Here is a 24,266-nt window from a genome sequence, read left to right as displayed (position 1 = left end):
CTTGAGCGACAGCAAAATCAGGATAAGAAGCTGCGGTGCATTTCCTTCTGATTCTTCAGCACAGAATGCGCTCCCGGCACCAAATCACAGCACAACGTGCTTATTCCCTCCTGTCTGCAAAATTCTGAAGTGTCTTCGTAACTCCACAGAATTTCATGGAGTTAAACTTCACAACTTCTGCCCAGGCCTAGTGCCAAAGCCAGGATTTGAACCTTGATACTCAGATTCCAAAAGTGGCAGCTCTAGCCACTACACCGCCTCTACAACCGGTATATTCGACACAATTGCCATTTGAAGGTGAAGCCACCAGTTTTATCAGTGGCCCAATGTGTGCCCTCTGTAAAATAATTTCTAAAACGCCATAGAATATATTATATCATAATTCGTGCACCTACAAATAATCGATATATATATATATATAAAGATATCAATGCTCTGTGCTAAATTAAACTTTACCACACATGCTGAAGTTTCCCGATTGATACACCGACATTATCCTATTTGATTTTGACGTAAACACTTGGAAATGTTGTCAGTGTTTAAATTATGTCTGCAAGGTGATTTACACTAATTGGAAGAAGCAACTGCGGTTTTGATTAGGTGCTACCCTGTGGGTGAAAGGTACAAACTTAGAGAAAAAGTAGTTTTTAGGTCCTACCTATCAAGACAGCACAGCTGTCTTGCTGCAAATGACGTGGGTTTATCAAGAACACAGAGGTGCTTGAAGCCAACCCATTACTTACCTGTCGTTAGGTTTACTCTCTCTATTTTTTACCAGCTTTTTTTTTTCAAAGGCTTGCCTTGTCCCTTTGGTGTCTGTCCCTACCCTGGAGCATTGCCAATTTGCTTGTGTCCTTCAGGTGTTCACTTTCTCCATTGAGATTGTCTGTTTTCCAGCTGTCTTCCTAGTGTGCTTTTATTCCACCCTCTCACTCCGTGTTGCTCTCTCTCACCCATGCTTATCCCTTGCTGACCGCGCTGATGCGCTCACCCTCATGTGCTTCTCCCCATGGGTTACTTTCTGTCTCATGTGCGTCTCCCCAAAGTTCCTCACTGTTCACTTTTGTCCTTTTATTTTGCTCGCTCCAAGCTCCATGTTGCAGTCTCTCTCTCCTGTTTGCTTTTCTTCGCCCCCAAACCTTGACTGCCATGCTGCTTTTGCCCCCAAACCTTGACTGCCATGCTGCTTTCCACCACCAGCGGCCTTCGTGTTGCTTCCCTCACCCATGCCCCTGTGTTGTTCCTGCCTCTCCGCCCCTATGTTGCTCCAGCCCTGTGTTGTTTCCTCCCAACCAGTTTAAAAAAAACACTTTCACATATTTGTTTCTTTTTATTTGCTGATCTACTTTGTTATGGTGAATAAACATAAAAAGGGCCTGCCTCATTTCCTAGGTGCACGTATACATGGTGCACATGCCTACAAACGGACAAAAGAGGCCACATCATTCAGTGCTTGTTAACAAAACTTGAGGATTCCACCTAAAATGCTGAAAGTATTGGCTTATCAAATATTTTTTAAAGATCTATCCCAGTTTCTATATCACTGACTGATTGTAGTTATGTGTCTGTGTAGTAATGTTAAAGTGGCACTCGGCATCCGGTACTGGCAGCATATTTGAGATTGTTTCTATTTCAGGTTGTGTGTTTGTGGTCTTAGAGTTTCCACAGTGTTGATTATGTTACCATATCCCGTGCATATCATTGACCCCAAGTTTACTTTCTCTTCCAGGACCAGCAGTCTCTTGACATCATTGTGCAACGTGTTCTCTCTGCGCTTTACCCACCGTTTGATGCCACAGCTGCCATAGTTCTTGACCAGTTGTTCCGTATCATTGAAGCTGATTACCATGGAGATGGGCTGCGCTGTCTTCTGGACTTTCTGATCCCTACAAAACGTCAGTTTGAGCGCATCCAGCAGGCAGCTTGTGTAAGTTACCATCAAATAGTGGCCTCTGAACCTGTACCTAACATCCAATTTGTTCTGACATACTACCCCTTGGCTTTCATGTCTTTTTCTCTTCCAATGAAATCATCTCTTTCTTCAAAGATACATTTTCGGCCATTTGGACATCTGACACAAACCACAGTTCTTTAATTTTCCAGAAGTGGTAAACAGTTCAATAAACTGTGCTTTTACCACGAATGCCTTACATGTTGACTTATTTAGGGGTGCTGCCAAGTGGTGTTGCCCTGTATCAATTGCCCATATCCCTGCAACTTGTAGCAGGAATCAACATCACAATGATACCTGCATCCAATGCATTTTTCGCCATCCTTCCGATTGTCTACAGAAATATTACTTTTAGGGACGTTAAATTGAAAAGCATTCTTTATACATTTTAGAATAAGCCTTTCACCTTTATATTACATTCCTGAAGTGTCTTGTCTCTAATTTTCCATATTTTTTATTCAACTTCTCTGAGGTTCTAACTCTAACTGAACATCAGTTGGACATGTTTTCATTACTTGTCAAACAAGTATCTGGACTTTCATTAATAATTGCTTTTGTAGTTCTCATAACCAAATATTATAAAATGGAATGTGAGTCACTGTGTGGAACCGGTCTTCTTAAAAATGTTGCATGCAGTAATTTAGCCCAGTAATATTTACACTCGTTTTCATGACAAGTCAGTCATTATAGTCCACTGGAATTGGGCTTACATCAAACTAGAGTGGGGCAGTGACTATAGTTTGCGGACTAATACCTTTCCTGTCTGATAAATAAGTGTCAATCATTCTTTCTCATTTACAGTGGTTGAATTTCTCTTCTGAGTAAGAATGATCCAGCCTTTTTTTAAGAAAGTGATAGAATCATTACAATACAACATTACAGGGACTTTTCATTGAATCAGGGTTACAGTCGTTAAAGCAAACAATCGTTGCCCTTTCCTTCTAAATAGGAGTTTGTGTTACTTCAGTATCTAAAGTAGTTAGTTCCAATCGACAAAAATAAGAGTAATTAGAATAAACACTGATAAACATATGGCCCTGAATAGACTTGCCAGGTGCTAATGTTCTATATCAATACATCTTGTCAACTAAGCATGAAAGTCAGCGATTTGTAGCCATGCCAGCAAAATCTTTCTTCAAGCAAACATTGGATAAGTACTACAACGCCCAACAGTAGGACGTATCTTCTTCAGTTATTCACCATCATTTTTGCTTATTGCGTGGCTAAGCAGAGTCAAATGTTGTCGTTTCCAGTATTCAGGCTTCATGTTTTAACATGATTCAGTCATCTGTTAATATGAAGTATTTTCACTTTTTTACTGAAAGACTGAAACTTTTGAGTCTTTTATTAATGGGCTTCTTTAATGAACAGGAAACATTTATTATAACTTTCACTATCAAATGATCCTAGGTTTTCAGTTGATTCAATCAATTCATATTGTACCAGTGCACAGAATGAGATCGATGTTTCAAACACAAGAACATATCTATTTAACAAGTGTCAATAAGTCTTGATGGCCATGTCTTCTAAACATATAAAGTCTTGATCAGAGCCCTCATTAATTAGCTTTGTCTTCTTCCCTCAGGCTGCATATCCTGGTCGTCTATTCGTGCACGAGGGCTGGCCTTTGTGTCTCCATGAGAAGGTTGTGGTCCACATTGCACCACTCAGCCCCTTTTTACTACGACCAGGTGACTTCTACCTCCACGCCAAAGCCAACGGAGAGCAGTCGGTTTGTGTCCTGCTGAAATGTCTCTCCGACAACCTTCGTACTCTGGAAGAAATACCTGTTTTGGACTCTTCCTACCAAGTTCTGTTTTCCGACAAATGGCTGGAGGAGGTAAATCGAAATCGGAAGGAAGCACCTCTGCACACATGCCTTGTGGCTACTGAGGATGGCTTTGCCAAAGTGCCTTGGTGTAGTATAGTGATTCCAGAATTTGTGGAGAAATCCAAACCAGAGCGAGATCACATCCAGGCAACAGTGTTGTCTCAAACTGATGTTCTTAATATCGAGGAATACAATGACATACAGCAGCTAAAGTCAAAAACTCGGATGACTTTTTCTGCTACAGATTTACAAATGACACATGTTGATTTTAAAGGTGATGTGACAAATAACATGTGCTATGATTACATGAATCATGTGCTCAGATGGAAACAGGACCAAGGAATCTTGAAAAAGGCTTTAAATCATCCTTCTTCAACTACAAACCCAATCTTAAATGATGTGCTTATCCAGGATCAGGAGGGCGATTACGTGGATCTTTTGGAAATCTATGAGGAAACTCAATTAGAATCTTTTGATAAGGCATTTGGATTTTGTGAAATACCAGCATCTTCCATAAAGATGGAAGAGTTGGCTGAAGAAATAGACATATCAGGTCGGTCTACAAGAGGGCAGAGTAAGCCCTTTCCATTGGTCAGTGGAGAATTTAATGCAAATCTGGCACCAGAAAGGTGGACTTGTTGGAAGCCCCCTGAAACTGAAAAGGATGCTTGTACACCTTGCTTAAGGAGAAAGCTGAACCTTGGCTCCAAACTTCAGGGAGCAGGTTGCCGTTTCCGTGAGTCCTATATGGCAGCTATTCAAAACCCTGTGAACTTTGGCCCTGGTCAGATGACCTGCATATCAGAGGACCAAAATGAGTCCAAACAGAACTTTTCCTCCAGCAGTTCAGCCCACATGGACAGTCAGGAAACAATATCTAAAATCCAACAGAGAAAAGGGCAGGTAGCTTCATTTTCACAGTTCCCAGGTTTGACACATAAAGAGGTGATCCAAAAAACAGAAAGAAGAGTAAATGCAAAACAGGGGCTTGTACAGCTTACCAGAGCAACAGAAAATATGGGAAAGAGAACTGCATTGCAAGACGCCCCCACAGGCAGCAATAAGTTCTTATTCCTAAAAGGGCAATGGCAGACAACACCTACAGAAGGCAAACAAGCATCTACAGGTTCTCCACAACTTAGCAGATTAAAACCGATTGGGAAAGGTAATATGCAATGCAGATAATTAAAATATGCCATATTTCATAGGTTGTATATTTTACAAGTGATCAGCAGCACAGCATAGTTATGGTCTGAGTCAATGTTTTAGCCGCAGATTTTTTAATGAGTTGAAATAAAGCTCAGGAAAATTAATTAATCTATATGAAATCAGTTACTTCAAGTACAGGGGTCACGCAAAACATCGAGGGTGATTTTGAATAAAACTATTCTAGTTGTTTTGAAGCTAAAGCCAATACAATATAGATCTCAAGTAAGTATTCAGTGTTGCTTTGTAGTGAATATTTATCCTAATTGCAATTTGAAAAAATTTTAGACGGTACTTTTCACATTCATTATGGATGTGCATTCACTAGACTCCGGCAATACGTCCAGAAAACTATCACAAATGCAGGTATCATTTATGAAAGAATTAAGAGAAAACATATATTTTATGATGTATATATATAAAGATAACAATAATGGTGAGAAAGGAGAATAGGATCATCATTATTTCTGACTACCTCCTGATACCTCAAGTATCAAATGGGGATGATTTATGATTTATGAAACTATGGCCCAGGTTTAAGAAGCTCTAGCACCACATTAGCGTAATTTGTTTAGCGTTAGGCTTCAAAGATCACTGCGCTATATTTACTGATGGGCGCAAACATGCATTGCACCAGTTTGTAACCCCTTACTTCCTTGCACCTGCACCAGGCATAATTTATGCAAGGTGGTGTTCCCCCGTTGTGGCGCTGCATTGGATGCAGCACCACGTTTCTTAAATCTACTCCTATGACTTCAACGGTTACACACAAACAAGTTCTGCAAAAACTTTAACTTCAAAGGCACATACACATAGTAATATAAAAACACTGTTGCATGTTAAAAGACATTAATAATTCACATGAAGTCATTGAAACGTTCCCACAAGTGTTGTTTATTAAAGCTCCTAATCTTTACTAAAAAGTTACTTTGGAACTTTGGAAGCATGTTTTCAGATCCAAACTGGCTACCACTTAAATTTAAGGGTTTTTTGTACCTGTATTCAATTTTAAGATCTTCCACTAGGTCATGAACAAAATCCTGGCTTTGGAGTTAGATATGCAAATGAGAGCATATAAGACACATAGGGTCTGATTTCAAAGTTGGCAGAGGGGTTACACCATCACAACGGTGCCAGATAGCCCGTCCACTGAAATCTAAATCCTATTATGTCCTACAGGATTTAGATTTCGGCAGATGGGATATCCATCACCCTTGTAACGGAGTAACCCCTGCACCAATATCTAAATCAGGCCCATAGTGTTATTATCTGCATTACTTTGGTTTGCAGTTTCTCATTATAAGATGCCCTTGTGGGCTGACCTATCTTTAAAGCACACAACACAAATTGAATGACAGTCATAATAGCAAGTGCATTCATTCAAAAATGAACATTTGCTATACAGATTGGGAGAATCATCACTTTAATCTTGAATACAACAGTACCTAACACAGTTTTTTCTGGTGATAAAGACTACGATGTATTAATCAAAATTAAACTTCCTGTCATGTGTTTACTTTGTGTATTTCCACAGTACATGAATCATGGAGAAAGTATGTGTTTGTTCTTATAAAATTGAAATCTAGACCAATGTCACACTTGTAGGTTGTTTTTCATTTTGATGGAAAAAGATGATGATGAGTTCATACTCTTTGCAAAGGGAATACCAGTGTATGGATTATGAATATTTTATGCAGTGTATAGATCATGGCACAGATATAATTAATATATTTAAAGGTCACATTTTTATATACATAAAACATAAACTATTTCCCTCGCTCTACTGGACACTATGGGGGTCATTACAACCCTGGCAGACGGTGTTAAAGCGGCGGTAAGACCGCCAACAGACTGGCGGTCTTTTTTTTTGAATTATGACCATGGCAGTTACCGCCATGGTCATCCGCCGCTTCTCCGTTCTGCCCGCCAGGGCGGAGACAACCGCTGGGTTGGAGACCTGGGTCTCCAGTCCGGCGGCCGTGACAATACCGCCGCCGGTATTTTGACCCGGCTTACCGCCGTGGATTTCCAACGGTAGGAAGCACCATGCAATCCATGGCGGTAAGCACTATCAGTGCCAGGGAATTCTTTCCCTGGCACTGATAGGGGTCTCCCCCACCCCCGCCCCGACTCCCTCTTTTACACCCCCCACAACCCCTGCCACCCCCAAAGGGTGGAAGGACCCCCCTCCCCACCCCGACCCCCGACATTACCTTACACATACAGACCCGACACGCACGCACGCAGGCACCACCAACACACATACACGCACACACACTGACACACATGCCAACATCCACACACACAGTCAGACATGCACACCCACATTCAAACATACACGCGCACATCCATACAGACATACCTACAGACATACACGCACTCATTCCCAACACACGCACCACCCCCGCAAGCATACACGCACTCACACACTCCCTCTACATACACCCACGCACACCCCCATGCACCCTCACAACACACAACACCCCCCATCCCCCTCCCTGACGGACGATCGACTTACGAGTTCCGTCGATCCTCCGGGAGGGGATGGGAGCCATGGGGGCACCAACAAAACACCGCAGCGCAGAATCACAGGACGTGATTCGCTGGGCGGTGTTCTGTTGGCGTGGAGGTGGAGCAACCTCCACTTCCCAGCCGCCTGTCACTATGGCTGTTGGCGGCTCTCCATTGGAAAAACGACGTAGAGCTCCCAACAGTCATAATACGCCGAGCGGAAAACCGCCACCACTGGCGGTCTTCAGCACGGCGGTCCCTCGGTGGTCTTGTGAAAAGACCGCTGAGGTTGTAATGACCCCCTATATTTTTATGTTATTGGTAAACACTCATTGTAACTTATCACAATTAAAACTAACAGTTGTAATTGGGAAGTGTGTTGATCAATAATACATGTCGATCACAAAGTAGAGTTTATGAAATAACTAGGTAATCAAAGGATTTGTGGCAAGAAGTATTTGCACATTGGTGGCAGAGACTGTATTGATAAACTATTAACAGTTCTATGAGTTACAGTTTTATCAACTGCAGGAATTAACTTTTGGGACACAGTAATACAAATGTATGTGTATGTTATTGATTCAAAAAAGCACCTTCATAATGCTTAAAGAGGGGGTGAAATCTTTCTGGGCCCTGTTCCCAAAAGAGGCTGATGCTTACTCCTGTAGATTTCTTCCTTTATGTGTGTTTAAGATTGAACTTTTTTGAATTCACAAGGGAGCCCAGCAGTACATCTTTCTCTCAGTAGTAGTTTTGGAATTCTTTTGTGAACCACAAAATCATACATCTAAAACATGCATTAGTGCAGTTCTATAGTTAAATCACACTGTTTTTTTTTTGCTTAACATCAGAAATATTTATTTCCACTGGATACAGTCCTTCCACTATAACTTTTCAAATGTTGCTGAAGTTTAGGACCCATTTGCACTCTGAACATAAATTATTTTTAGCCTTCACATGAGTAAATATCCAACCTTGCACAGAGTGAGTTGAGTCATGGAAGAGTTTAGAAGAACCCCAAAAATACGTTGGCTTTTGGGTATGCAAAAACATTTCAGAGTAGACGTGCATGTAAAACTATCTCCCTGATCCTTAAGAAAAGATATACCCACACAAAAAAATATATTGTATTATATATGTTTAACAATGTGAAATCACGTTACCAGAGTCAGGATTTACACCCCTGAACAGAGACATCTCCACAATTAAGTTGAACAAAGGTGAGCATGTAACTTTTTGAACTGCGCCCGCTCTGTTTTACTTTAGATTGGCACAGACACCTTTGGAATGAAACCATTTTTATTGATCTTCTCTATGGTTACCTCTTTAATAAAAGTAACTGAGTAAATATAGTTGCCTGCACCAATAGATATAAAATGCTTAATTGTGGCACACCATATTCTTTAATTTTGAAAACATGCTCTTTATTTCCTTTTCCAGAATATGCTAATTATCTCATTTTCAAACATCTAATCTTCATTTAGGGATCCCACAATGTGTTGATAAGTGTATTATCCATAATGCTTTTGGAATTGAATTATCTACTGTGTCCACATTATTCATTAGCTAGTGTTTGGTTTTCATTCCTTTACCTCATATTTTTTACTTATTTTTGCCCAGAATTTGCTTTTTGACATTTCAAAAGCACAAGCTCTTGAATCTATATAAACATATCAATACTCAAACACAATATTTTCAGTGGACAGCATTCTCAATGGTTTTACGGTGTGTAGACATAACTTTCATTTAGATTATTCCTGCCTTATATTTTACCTAAAGCAAATTATATTTGAAGAAAAGTATGATATAAATATATGTCCCTAAACCGTGAGAAGTATATTTCAATTTTAATTTAGCTACAACTTTCCTATCTGTATTGAGTGTTTAAAATATTCTACTTATTTAAAGGAAATTCTAGATTTCAAAGTTATAGAGCGCAAGTTCAGCCTATCCATGTGCCTTTTGAATATGGCCCTTGGCCACATTAAATGGGCTTCTCAGGTTTAGTGGCTCACCCACAGTAGTCTACTAGCTCTGTGCTTCAACTTAGGCATAGGCACATACTATGGGCCTCATTACAAGTTTGGCGGTCTTAGGACCGACATATTGGCGTGGCGATCATACTGCCAACAGGCTGGCGGAGAAGACTGCCAAATTATGGCCATGGCAGTATTCCCAACAGAATACAGCCAAACCACCGCCGGCACTGCCAGTGTGGGCAGACCGCCATGAACAACGATAGCCACCTGCAGGGCAGCAGAAACAATGTTTCTACTGGACAGGTTACGAAGCAGCAAACCGACAAGGTTTCCGCCGCGGTTGCACCACCAAAGAAACCTAGGCGGAAGCCAACTGTATAAAAGTAGACAATCACGTTCAGGGAGTCATACTCGTCCAAAGCCGCTATGGAACCAGAACTAGATGTCTTCCCACTGCTCCTGCTGTCCCAACGACTTCAGAACCATCGACAATTAAAAAACAGCAACCTTGAGTACACGCACTTACCTGTCACTGTTGTAAAGTGTCAAAGTACTTACGCACACACAACATAAAACTTGGGAACGGGTGGCGCACTGACACACGGACACACTCACACAAAGCGACATTCACACATGTGCTCACACTACATAGTACACACACTGCGGCCATCACACACACGTCAAAACCACACACCAACCCCCAGATAAGTAGCACCGGCACAGTAACACACAACAACACACAAAACCACCAAACAACACTACTGCACCACGGTCGCAACGTCAGCAAAGAATTGGCAAGCATACACAATAAGCACTACCCCTTGACAAATCATACATACAACATTATGTACCACCATCAGAGGACGAAAACACACAATCACACAAGAATACAATGCAGCATACGACATACCCCACAAACACACATCACAAGGTATCTGACATACAATTTTCCACACACACTCATGCACATAGTTCAACCACACAAAGGCACACAACACTGCAACTAACACATGTTAGCACAATCACCACTCAATACCATCCCAACTACATGTCCCCAACATACACATGCCCATCACAAGACACACAACCATCAATGGGGACAACCACACATGCTGCCTAGACAAAACAGGTAGCACAACCACCACTGACTCAGAAAAGCTCACATGTCAGCCAAGACCAAATCTTCCCTGAGAAAAGAAATGCAGGACAAAGATGTAACGTTGAAACCAACAACGGGTTAGTCCAAATATATAATATTCGTATAAATATTGTTAAAATGTCCAAGGCCAGAAGCCAGTCCAAGAAAATATTGTGCAACATTCACACAAAGCACATGTGTGTTTCCCCAACTTGACTCCTGACTGCCATGTAACCTCCACAGGTAAGGCCATCAAGGCGGCAGGCACATCAGGGATTAAGGGGTTGATTTTTGGATTGTGAGGAGGACCTTTGGGTTTTGGCTGGGGGGAATCAGGGGAGGGTTGGGTGCTCTTGGGAGTGGTTCACTTCTTGGCGGGAGGTGGGACATGTGTACTTAAGGGGGGGCAGGGAAGGTCCTGGAGGTGGAAGGTCTGGGCTTGGGGAGAGACACAGATTGTTTAGGGGTTTCACGGGGAGGGATAGGAGTAGGGAAAAGGGCAAACTCTGAGAGAAAAGCTTTCTTTGACACCTGGAGACTGTCATGGCAAAATTGTCTGGGTGTGGAGGGAGAGGAAGTGGTTGTCTGAGGTGTTGTTGTGGATGTCTTGGGTGCATGTTTGTGTGAGGTATGCTTGTGGGTGGTGGCTGTCTGTTGGATGGGTGAGTGTGGGTGTTTATGTATCTTGGGAAGAGGGGTGGAGGTGCTGGGAGATGCTGTGGTGGATGGGTGACTGTCTGTTGGGTTGGTGACTGCAGGTATGGTGAATGTGCTGCATGTAGGTGTGTCTGTTGTGGTGTCTGTGGATGTGGTGACTGGGTTGGATGTCTGAGAGTCTGCTGTCGTGATGTCTGTGTGTAAGATAGGTGTAGTGGCTGGATCTTTGACTGTTGGTGTGGTGTCTGCAGGTGTATGCTGGTGGTGTGGTTTGTGGTGATTATGTTTGTCTGTGCTACCCTTGGATGTTGAGGTGGATGCATGCTTCTTTGTGTGCTTTGGCTGTGCCGGGGATGAGAGGCTTGGGATTGGGAAGAGAAAGGTGGAGGTGGAACGGAAGACAAAGGGTGACTGGCTCCTGTCGGTGTGGAGGACAGAGCCTGAAGGGATCTCTGCAGGCCAGCCAGTGCACCGTGACTGCCCTCCAGGAACACATTACTCTGGTGTACTATAGTTGCAAGTCCCTGGATGGCATTGACAGTGGTCCACTGACCCATAGAGATCAACCTCAGGAGATCAGTAGCCTCCTCACTGAGGGCAACAGGGCTGACAGGGGCAGGGGCAGAGGTGCCTGCGACAAAGGAGATGCCCACCTTCTTGGGTGAGCAGGCACGGCCAACTGGGTGGGGAGTAAGAGCGATGGCAGTGGTAGAAAGGGGGATGACAGACAATCATGGTGCTGGGGAGGTCCTAGATGGGTTTGCCACCTGCACGGAGGGTCCACTGAAGGAGGAATCCGAGGATGATGACGTCAATCTTGTCCCCCCAAAGGCACTCCCCTCACCCTCTGGGCCACTGGGTCCCTCGCTGTAGGTGGTCTCAGCACTCCTGGCACCTGTAACTCTAAGGCATCATGCTCATCATGGCCTTGCTAGAGCAAAAATGTAATCACCATACAGCTCAAAACTACCACCATCATATCAGTCTAAGGAAATGCAGGTGACAGATGACACAATATCATGCCTACTATGACTCCACACCTGCCCAGTCCATCAACAAAAGTCACGTTTCATGAAAGGAAAGTCATCTCACTTCACATACAACACAGCACCTTGCTTTCCAATCACATGCCTAGCTGGTCATTCTGTACACAACTCACACAATGGCAACATTATTTTATGAATACACACTATTTGGCAGTCACATACAGTGGCCATCATAATTTGACATTCCATGCCTGGAAAACAGCTATGTAAATACTAGTATCAGAACTATGGAAAGCATACAGTTTGCTAGGAGGGCTCATAACATTCCACCTGACATGCTGATTCAGAGCCTCTACATAACACCATGAGTACACCTACATCGCTTACAGCTGTCCTGACATGTGATTCTCAGTAGCTAAGTCCTGACTAAACACTTACACAGCTGAACACCAATGTACTAATGAATGACCCATGCACATACATGACAGCCATTTATCTGATAACATATCCCACAATACCAACAGGTGTATGTGATATGGAACTTCTGCTACACCATTAAACCAGGCTAATATGAGCAGAGCCAAACCAAACCTGTCCAGACAGCCTCAGATCAGCTAAGGTAAGTTTAGGAAAACATTGCCTATAATATATGTTCAGCCACAAAGTATAAATTGAGACATAAGGTAGGCAGTAAATGCCATATGTAGCACTCTTATAGGTATGGCATTGGCATATCTAGCATGGACAATGCACATGGGCAAAGGGTCAAACAGCCTAGCCACTTGCCTTCTCTACAACAAATGCATTGGGATACAAGTTAAGTCCACATGTCAATGTAATGCTAAGAAATGTCAATGGCTAATAGACAACATTAGTCCCACATTGTGGGATGACCATCCTTTTCAAACTTCACATACCCTATTGTATGAATATGACATGACAATGTGAACACCACCTGAAACCTCATAGGGACTGTTCTATAATGGCCATACCAATAAGTTGATTTGGATGTCAGCCTCAAGTGAAGTCTACAAATGTTTCGGGACACATGATAACTAGGCCCTGTAACTAATATGTCTGACCCAATTTTGCACATAGAGCAGATCCATTGAAATAGGAGTGGTCTGACACCTTACAGCTACATAACCCACCATTTCGATGTTTGGACCTGGGGACACTAGGTGGGAAGGACGACACAGAAGCTTACAGACATATATGGCTGGGTAGAGTCACACATGTGGCTCAGTCACATGTGCATCTCCACATGCAGTCAACCATTGTGCTGGGCACAGGTGATCAACATGTTTCCATGCACAATCCAAAGGCCACATCTCTGTTTGTAATTTGGCAACTGGAGTACCATGTATTCCCAGTAGTCAACATACCTGTAGCACAAACAACATTGTCACTGCTGCAATACCGAGACAGCATACACCAAACTATCAGAGGAAAGTACATGGGTTCTGCCAGTACTTACCCCCTTGTGGCTGCTGTGCTGACCTCAAACGCCCATCCACCTCAGGATAGGCCACCGCCAATATGCGGGCCATTAGGGGGGGTCAGGGTCAGACGAGCACCCCTCCCTCGTTGGGATTACAGCCCCAGCTGGGCCTCAGCGGTCTTCCGAGCCCAGAGCCTTAGGTCCTCCCACCTCTCCCTACAGTGGATGCTTTGCCAGCTGTGGAACCCCAGGGTCTGTACTTGCTTGGCGATGGCACTTCAAATCCCCTTCTTATGATGGGCGTTGATCAGCATGTATAACACAGACAAAAGAAGAAAGTCATGTCCACATGCACCATACCAATAGGAGTGGACAGTACACATCAGTCACAGTAAGTTGGCACACATTCCCATCCTCTCAGCTTACACGCCTTCACAATATACCATCTGTATGCATCAACACCTTCACAAGTTTCTCACCTGCTCCTCTGGTGCACCATATAGCTGTCTGTCCTTACAGGGATATGACCTTCTCCACTAGCTTCTCCAGCTCATCAGGGGTGAAGGCAGGGGCCCTATTACCTGCAGGACGTGGCATGATAGTTTCCAGAGGCAGTTCACAGCAACTCAGGTAGTGCAAGTCAAGCTGGCAGCAGTGTCAGGAGTCAAGTGAGCAATACTGCTGGAGATGGCAGTCACTGCCACTACCTACATGACTGTCACCGCCGGCAGACATTGCCATTGGCCCAAGTCCACCAATGGCAGCAATGTCTTCCAATGGCAAGTAACACCACTGTTGTGACTTCTTACCACCATGACAACTTCCGCCGGCGGACATAGGTCACTTCCACCTGTCCATTACAGTAGATCAGGCATCTGCCATTCTGAGCACATCTCATCTATGGAAGTGTTTCCAAATCTGAAACATTAAGTTAACACCCTATTGTGCTGTACATCTGTACCTACTGCCCTCATGTTTGGGTGAGTTTTTGTGCAAATGTGCTGTAAATGCTGTGCTGTTTGAGGACATTTGGTGTCAGCTATGTACAGCTATTCAGAGGTTCTTATTTATCAGGAAAATGTCAATGAAGTCCAACCATATGTGTGAATCGTGTATAGCACATTAGTTTCACACACACATTGACAGTTAGGGTTGATTTCATAAGTCCCATTGTTATAGTAGGCAATCTGCACCAAGGAGGGTGTAATCGGATGCATAACTATGTGCAGTACTTTATATGTCAGATGTAGTAGCCGTCCTCTACAACTGTTAAGTGTGAGGATTAATTAGCTGTACATGATGTGTGCATTCTGCATTTCTCATATTATGTTTACATGTTTTCACATAGTTACCGTGCCAAGAGGAGAGTAAGACAACCTCCAGTGTACCGTCCACTAGTAGACCTGCACATCATGGAGGAAAGACAGGTTATTCAGACATATCATCTGAATCGTCATACCATTGTGGATCTTTGTAATCAGTTAGAGCCAGATTTGATGCCTGCTGATCGCTATCCCTATTGTATACATCCCACCGTTCAAGTCTTGTCAGTGCTACACTTCCTGGCCACAGGGTCCTTTCAGAATACAGTGTCTCTAACAGCAGGGATGTCTCAGTCTATGTTCAGTCTGGTTTTGAAGGATGTACTGTGTGCACTGTTGAAACACCTGGACAGCTACATCAGGTTTCGTCACCAAGCGGATTTGGCCTGTGTGAAGGGAGACTTTTATAAAATGGGACACATTCCACATATGGTAGGAATCATTGTTGGCACCCATGTAGCCGTGGTCCCTTGCAATGCCAATGAACAGGTGTATAGGAACAGGAAAAACTACCACTCAATCAACTTTCAGGTGGTGTATCCAGGTTCAGTGCATTATTCCTTCATCATGCGAAATAGCAATGTCCCACTGCTAATGACACAATCCTACACAGAAAGGGCCTGGCTGGTTGATAAGTTTCCATTGAAATGTGCATTTTTGCGATTTATGTCTCCTGCTATCACAATATAGCATGTCACACATGCATGTTTGTGTTGTTCTCACATTGTGTTTACAGGTGACTCTGGCTATCCTAAACCATCCTTGGCTGTTGACAACAGTGAGGTATCCAACCACGTTACGGGAAGTCTGCTACAATGAGGCCCACAGGAGGACAAGGCGTGTAGTTAAGCGGACCTTTGGGCTCATGAAGGTAAGATTAAGGGGCTTGAATTTATCTGGAGGAGCCCTCCTCTACTCACTCCACAATGTATGTCAAATAATAGTTGCCTGCTGCATGCTCCACAATCTAGCCCCGAAACGTCTGACACCATTGATAGGAGATGAGGGGGAGGCACCTGAACCTGTGTGTGGAAATGCTGAAATGCCAAGTGATGAGGAGCCAGAGGAAGAGGAAGCAGGAGACTCTAGGACAGATCTCATCAATCAGTACTTCAACTGACAGACAGGTATGTGAAGAAGACCTATTGTGATGTAATTGTACAACCAGACGTAGATGGCTAGTATCACACCTCCTTTCCTGCATCATCTGTGGGGGTGTAGTGAGCTCGAATGCCTATGAGTGAGTTGTGAATGCAGACTGAAATTTTGTATTGTGTACAGGACAGTGTGTTCTGCAGTCTCATGTATTGTTACAGTAGATGTAAACATACATTTCTGGAAATGACTTCTCTGATGTGAGGAATGTTTTGTGTTATGTAGTACCTTTTATCCCTTTTACTCACAGATTTACCTAGATCCTGTTTCGCTTAGCAACCTTGGCCTAAGAAATACTGTGTCAGAAGCAGATGGGAATTGCTGACAGACATGAGAAGTGTACTTGGCTGAAACCTGGTAATAATAGTGTTGCTTACATGGGGTGTAACCTTGATTGTTATACCATCATAACACTGGGGTAGAAAAGGCTTTTACCATTTCTTTCACCTGTTGGGTACATGAGGATGTCAAATAGTATCTTATTTGTCTGGAGAAGTGACTGGCACATGTGTAAAGGTTGGATCATAGCCTTTTGCCTCACAATGGGTAGAGTACTTTGTGATCTACATTGGACCTAGCTGTCTTTGTGTTCTTATTTTGCAGTCCAAGGTGTGTGTCACTGTAGACTGACATAGGTGAGTGACTATCCTACAGGTATGAGACCAATGTTAGTGAAAGGTTTTAGTACTGGGTACCTCAGTTATCACTGTTGTATGTTCCATGGGATATGTGATTTAGAAGCTATGTTATGGGTATGTGATGAGCCTATACCAGGTGATACACAGGACCTATCAGTGTGCCCTTGCCTTGTAGGTAGGTGACCATGATCCTGTCTTCTGTATCCTGTGCATTTGTATTGTATGACACCTTTGCATACGCCCTGATGATACTCTCAGTCATGCTCTATGTGCTGATTGCAGTACTAACCATAAATTTGTGTAGAACTGGATTTCAACCTCTGACATCTCACCTCAAACATTTATGTTGTAATGAGTCTCCTGTTGATGGAGTCCCGGTTTGATGTCCATTACAATGGCTGTTCGATACAGGGGGACATGACCAAACCAGAGTTAGCATGCATAACTATTGTACATGGATGATAAAGGACAAATAAACAGAACCTGTGTTTTAGTGTGATTTATTGTGCTTATCAAAAGAGAATCTGTAACAATAATAGTAAAATAAAAGAACATAAAAGTGATGAGTGAAGTCATGGTGGCTGATTTTATCAGGATGTCTGCTACACCAGTTGGTAACACAAATCAAGTGTCCTTGTACCATGGGAAAATGGAGTTAGGTTTCAGAACAGTCAACAGGGTGTATCAGTGGCAGGCGCAGATGCTGAAGGAACTGATGTTTCATTGTTAGTTGAAGGGGCCAGATGTAGGTTAGAAAAAGTAATCAGGGTGGTATTGATGTCCCGCAGCACCCCTGCAGTGGTAGCCAGCTAGCCATTTTGTGCCTGCCACTGATGCATGACTTCCTGGTGGTAGTCCCTCTGCAGCCTTTGATTTTCCAACAACATGGTGATGACTTGTCCCATCCTGTCTTAAGAACTTTGGTAGGCTTCCATGACTTTGAAGATGATTTCCTGGTCAGTTTTGTCCCTTTGCGGACCCAACCTCTGGCCCACAGCATCCCTCCCACACACCCCACACAAACGTGCCTGTGCCCATGGCACAGTATGCCCACTCCCAGTGGTTGCAGGTCTATCATTGTCAGGGGTGGCAAGGTTAAACTCAGGTACCTGTACTATGGGGTACACAATAGATGATACAGTCCTTGGGACACAGATTTGGGGCGAATGGTTCCCTGCGATATCAATGCAACAGGACTGGTAGGTGTTGATGTGGGAAGAGTGAGGCTGAGAGTCATTGACTGACCAAGTATCCCAGATGAGCCAGGTTGTTTGTCAATGTCCAGACATCCAAAGGTGCTGCCCTCACTGGTGCCTTCATCCAGAGGGGGAGTGATAGTCTCTGGTATCCTCTTCATGGTGGCAATGGCAAGATTACCTGTGGAGGGAGTGAGACTCAGAGTTCAGGTTAAAATGGGTGTTTTGTAGCTTTTGTGTGAGATGCAGACAGTGCCTTAACATGATTCCCTGCAATGACATTGACAGCTGCTGCACGGCATACCTTATACCTTAGTTGTACATACTGTTCTGTGACTTGATTTCCATACTCCATGTTAAGAGTTGTTAGACTAGGTTGGTACAAATTGCACTGCTGATGGGATCTGATATTGTCTGATTATTGACATGACTATTCACCTTGTGTTACCTAGTGAAAAGTCAGGCTTGCTAGATGGCACACATTAGGGCCACACAATGCACTATGTTGTTCTTGTAGGAACGCAGTATATAAGTATGCAAGGGACATTGACCTGAATCAGGATGTAGTGCATGTGCATCAACTTACCATCTGACTTTCCAACCCATGTCAGTCTATTTCTGGCTTGAGATATTTGATCTGAGGCTATTATGATGGTCACTCAACTATAGCTGTGTTTTGATTTGCCTGCTAAAGTGAGTGAGCCATTGCATTGCTGTCATTGCCGTGTACTGTTCCACACTAGAACAATCTAGATGGTGTAGCTATTAAATTAGTTGTACATGTATTACATGTGATCAGTGCTTAACTTGTAAATAAAACCGTGCCGGTGCCCAAAAGCACTCCTCTTAAACACACGGCTGCTGCAATTAAATGTGGGAACACGGAATACTGAGGCAGCGTAATCCCATCTCGGGCCTCTTCAATTTATTTAAAGCCACTCCTGCCCCTTCAGCTCACTCTAGCAGCTTTCTACTTTCTCCCTTTGTGATGCTTTTTTGTTTTTCCCTTCCTCCGTCTTTCCCATATGTGTCTTTTGCTTGCAACAAATGCTAGAGGCAGAAGAATAAGCCCCGGCCTCAAAAATAAGTGCCAGTGCTCAGCAACGGAAACAACAAGCACAAATTAAGCACTGCAAGTGATGTTTTGTGTACATTCCAGGTTTTCACAATGATGGGTTAGTGCATTCTGGGATTCATAGTGAGAAGATTAGTCAGTAGTTAACATGCCATTTCCAAGGGCTGTGAGGGCAGTTGGGCTCAGTGTAGAAGTGGCATGCCAGAGAGGGGCATTAGGTGATTTAGAGAGAGGTTTAGTGGGTACAATAGGTAATTAGGTAGGTTTAGGTGGTGATGGAGCATGCAGGACAAGATAATTGTGTGACAATAATGTTGTGGGAACTTACCAGACTCCAGTCCTCCAGGTATTCTTGTCAAGCCCTCAGAATGTAGTATGCCCAAGACCTTCTCCTCCCATGATGTGAAAGTAGGGGGAGGAGGTGAGGGCCAGTCTTCTGTACGGCTAGTTGGTGCCTGGATTCCATGGAATGCACCTTCCCCGATAGGTTGTTCCACCTCTTCCTGATGTCCTCCCTTGTGCGTGGATGGCTGCCTACAGAATTGACCCTGACGACTATTCTTTGCCTCAACTCCATTTTCCTGGCAATAGATGCTTGTTGAATCGTTGCTCCGAACAGTTGTGGCTCTACCCTTACCATGTCATCCACCATGACCCTCAACTTGCCATCAGTAAAACATGGGTGTTTTTGTGGGGACATTGTAGTGGTTGTGTAGACAGTGTTTGGGAGTGTTGAGAGTAAGGGTCTAGTGTTTGCTAATTGGTCAGGTGTGGGTGCTGCAATGTGAGTGGGAGAAGGTTGTAGCGGATTGTTTGTGCTAGTGATGTGTGTATTGTGATTGTTGTGCTGATGTGGGGTGTGTGCTGAGTGAAATGTGTATGTGTGCTTATAGTGTATGAGTAGAAAATCTTATCTTTTAGGTTTCTTTGTGTATGCATATAGTGTTCTGGATGCAAAGGATTGTGGGTTGTTTAGGGGTGTGTTATATAGTGCAGTGAGTAGGTGTGTATGGTGTGTGGATGTGTGTCAGGTGCAAGGTATTCAAACTAATCAATATGGTGTTGTGTTCTGACAGAAGGAAGTTGAGACCACGACATTTCAGACCGTCAATGTTTTTTTTTTTCGATGGAAGAACAATTGTGGTGATTTGTGGATCGTATTTTGGTGGGTGGAATTTTGTCGGGCTGGCGGTGCTGGTGGTGGAACCGCCTCTTTTTGGTCCTCCAGTGTCCTGGCAGTTTTGGATATTTGGCTGTTTTTTTGCAGACTTCACAGTGTAACTCTTAATACGGTGGTCGGATTACCACCTACAAGGTGGTCTTTTGGTGGCCGTCACGGCGGCGGTCTTCCCAAAAGACCGCCAAACTCATAGTTTGATTTATTTCGTAAAGTGAAGGGAACATATAAAATTGAGCAAAAACACTGTTCCGTTAGTACAGTGATTAACAGTAAAGTTTGTGATTATACATGGTTAACTGCATTTGAAAAGATAATAAAAGTCAAGAAAGATGAGATTTATCACTAAATACATCTCAATGGAAAGAAAATGATATAAGTAAATTATAGAAAGAGCTAGAAGTAAAATAGAGAAAGTGGGAAGAGAAAGAGGAAGGGAGTGGAAAGGAGATGAAGAAAGTATTTGACCATACAAGCATCATATAACAGTACAGGGAGTGCAGAATTATTAGGCAAATGAGTATTTTGACCACATCATCCTCTTTATGCATGTTGTCTTACTCCAAGCTGTATAGGCTCGAAAGCCTACTACCAATTAAGCATATTAGGTGATGTGCCTCTCTGTAATGAGAAGGGGTGTGGTCTAATGACATCAACACCCTATATCAGGTGTGCATAATTATTAGGCAACTTCCTTTCCTTTGGCAAAATGGGTCAAAAGAAGGACTTGACAGGCTCAGAAAAGTCAAAAATAGTGAGATATCTTGCAGAGGGATGCAGCACTCTTAAAATTGCAAAGCTTCTGAAGCGTGATCATCGAACAATCAAGCGTTTCATTCAAAATAGTCAACAGGGTCGCAAGAAGCGTGTGGAAAAACCAAGGCGCAAAATAACTGCCCATGAACTGAGAAAAGTCAAGCGTGCAGCTGCCACGATGCCACTTGCCACCAGTTTGGCCATATTTCAGAGCTGCAACATCACTGGAGTGACCGAAAGCACAAGGTGTGCAATACTCAGAGAAATGGCCAAGGTAAGAAAGGCTGAAAGACGACCACCACTGAACAAGACACACAAGCTGAAACGTCAAGACTGGGCCAAGAAATATCTCAAGACTGATTTTTCTAAGGTTTTATGGACTGATGAAATGAGAGTGAGTCTTGATGGGCCAGATGGATGGGCCCGTGGCTGGATTGGTAAAGGGCAGAGAGCTCCAGTCCGACTCAGACGCCAGCAAGGTGGAGGTGGAGTACTGGTTTGGGCTGGTATCATCAAAGATGAGCTTGTGGGGCCTTTTCGGGTTGAGGATGGAGTCAAGCTCAACTCCCAGTCCTACTGCCAGTTCCTGGAAGACACCTTCTTCAAGCAGTGGTACAGGAAGAAGTCTGCATCCTTCAAGAAAAACATGATTTTCATGCAGGACAATGCTCCATCACACGCGTCCAAGTACTCCACAGCGTGGCTGGCAAGAAAGGGTATAAAAGAAGGAAATCTAATGACATGGCCTCCTTGTTCACCTGATCTGAATCCCATTGAGAACCTGTGGTCCATCATCAAATGTGAGATTTACAAGGAGGGAAAACAGTACACCTCTCTGAACAGTGTCTGGGAGGCTGTGGTTGCTGCTGCACGCAATGTTGATGGTGAACAGATCAAAACACTGACATAATCCATGGATGGCAGGCTTTTGAGTGTCCTTGCAAAGAAAGGTGGCTATATTGGTCACTGATTTGTTTTTGTTTTGTTTTTGAATGTCAGAAATGTATATTTGTGAATGTTGAGATGTTATATTGGTTTCACTAGTAATAATAAATAATTGAAATGGGTATATATTTTTTTTTGTTAAGTTGCCTAATAATTATGCACAGTAATAGTCACCTGCACACACAGATATCCCCCTAACATAGCTAAAACTAAAAACAAACTAAAAACTACTTCCAAAAATATTCAGCTTTGATATTAATGAGTTTTTTGGGTTCATTGAGAACATGGTTGTTGTTCAATAATAAAATTAATCCTCAAAAATACAACTTGCCTAATAATTCTGCACTCCCTGTATTGTGAGCAGAGTAATAATAAAGACAGCATGGAACCTGACAAAGTGAAATATGTAAGGAGTAATAAGGAACATCAGGCTATACCTTGGAAATAATTTAAGCTGTGTCACTTACAATCCAAGAAAGATATCTGGTAAGTGGAGACCATCATAGGTTACATTTTACAAATACAAGATGAGACTGTAGATTATAGCTATCCAGTCTATGGTTATGGCAGACTAAGTTTCCCCACTGTTGAATAGTGATAGTGTCCCTAGATTTTAATTGGAGGTGATCATCTGAAAATCAGTCACAAATAAAAGAACCACCAATTTGGTTTACAATATGTTTTTTAAGCCACTCAGGAATAGAGCAGCCAATGAAAATGGTGTAGAAAAGGCAGTATTGACCACTAATTCTTGTCCAAACAAGAACTCAAACGTCAGATTGCTTGAGGCATAGGAAAAACATTTGAGTATAAGTACCAGAATTGGTGTTGCAACTCCAATAGACATATTTTTAAACAAGTTTAAATTTTAATAAGTGTGTCAGGTTGTAAAAAAGTTTGTTATAACAATAATAAAGAGTTTGCAAAAGGTTGGCTGGCCGGGCAGTAGAATGGATCTTCTCCCATATATAATGCCAACTATGTTGTAAATATGATTCCCACTGAAGTTCTAGATTTGATTTGGACCTACTCGCCCGAGGCATTCTTAATGCTATATATATAAGAGCAGCTTTGGAGGGAGTTGTAATGACAAATATATTTTATAATTTGAACACGATAGAAGGTAGCAATCAATTAGAAATAATCAAGTATCAAGCATGACAAACAATATATTATAAGGTATTATGACAGTAACAAGACTAAACATAATATCCAATAATAATATCCAAAAAGTACATTAACACACAAGAGAAAAGACAGTTGCTCAAAAGATCTCAACATAAAATAGTCAGTCCATTCAACCATTATTGCACATTTTCCTGAATTCGTCATGTCATCGTCTTCTGATTGCCTTCTACAAATGCAAAGCAGATTAAACACTGATTGCATATTCTGATACTCTGATTAGATCCCATCCCTTCCACGTCTGACTTTTCCCCAGCACAGCTGGTATTTCCCAGGTTTGTTAATCAGACCATGAGACCAGGTTCCCCCTGATTGATTTAAACTACTTAAAAATGCTATTAAAAAATCTTGGGGATTTACAATGGCTAGTAATTACTGACCGGTCAATTACCATTGAAATAAAGGTAGTGATTTTATTTCTGACTGAAGATAGAAACCCCCTACTCGCCTGTTTAGCCATTTTCCAGTTTTCTAAAAAGTCAGGTGAATGGGACTGCACAAAAACATATGCAGAAGTGTTTACATCTTCTTAAACGCCTGTGAAACAAAGGGGATAGAGCTTCTGATTGGAAGCAACCAGTAAAAGAATTATCCCTCGAATAGCGGTGTTAAACTCTCTCAAACAATTGAGGGTGCAGTAGTCCCTTCATTATGTAAAAATAAATTTGGCATTTGAAGCTAAACAGGTTGACTGTATTTTGGTGAAGTGAACAGTGCTTTACCCAGCCCTTTTCTTTTCGAATGGTGCCACTGGGTATCAGATGTGAACTTTAAAACTACAGCTCAACTAATTGGTTTGAAAAACAAGTTTAACAATAGCTCACAGTTGTTTCTTTCAGAATGAAACAAGCATTTGCAATGCAACGGGTCTCGCGTTTGCTCTAGTTAGAGCTATTCACGTTTTAACCTCCTAACCGGACTTTTCTTGCCACATAAACTTAAAAGTAAAACAGTTTCACCTAAGCGAGCCCACGGCCACCATGAAGCGAGACGGAGACACACAGAAGGAAACAGAAGTTCTCTCTCAGTGAATCGTATCGGCAAACGGGCAATTATCTATGTAACCAGCAAAAGTGCAATTAGCCATGTAACAAGGTCGATGTCATGCAAAGCGCTC

The 24,266-nt window shown here is 42.7% G+C and overlaps 1 protein-coding gene across 3 annotated transcripts in view; it reads left to right on the top strand.

The window, feature by feature from the left end:
* The window catches only part of KIAA1755 (KIAA1755 ortholog), a 517,033-nt gene that overhangs the window by 128,244 nt on the left and 364,523 nt on the right, over window positions 1-24,266 (top strand). For all 3 annotated transcript variants that reach the window (XM_069243743.1, XM_069243744.1, XM_069243742.1), the window contains exons 2-3: window positions 1,730-1,927; window positions 3,537-4,947. In XM_069243743.1, the coding sequence (XP_069099844.1) occupies window positions 1,730-1,927; window positions 3,537-4,947 (1,609 nt within the window). The remainder of the gene's footprint in view (window positions 1-1,729; window positions 1,928-3,536; window positions 4,948-24,266) is intronic.

This window comes from Pleurodeles waltl, chromosome 7 (genome assembly GCF_031143425.1).
Source record: "Pleurodeles waltl isolate 20211129_DDA chromosome 7, aPleWal1.hap1.20221129, whole genome shotgun sequence".
NCBI lineage: Eukaryota > Metazoa > Chordata > Amphibia > Caudata > Salamandridae > Pleurodeles > Pleurodeles waltl.
The sequence above is the reverse complement of the archived record's forward strand: the minus strand, read 5'-3'. Positions and strand labels throughout refer to the sequence as shown.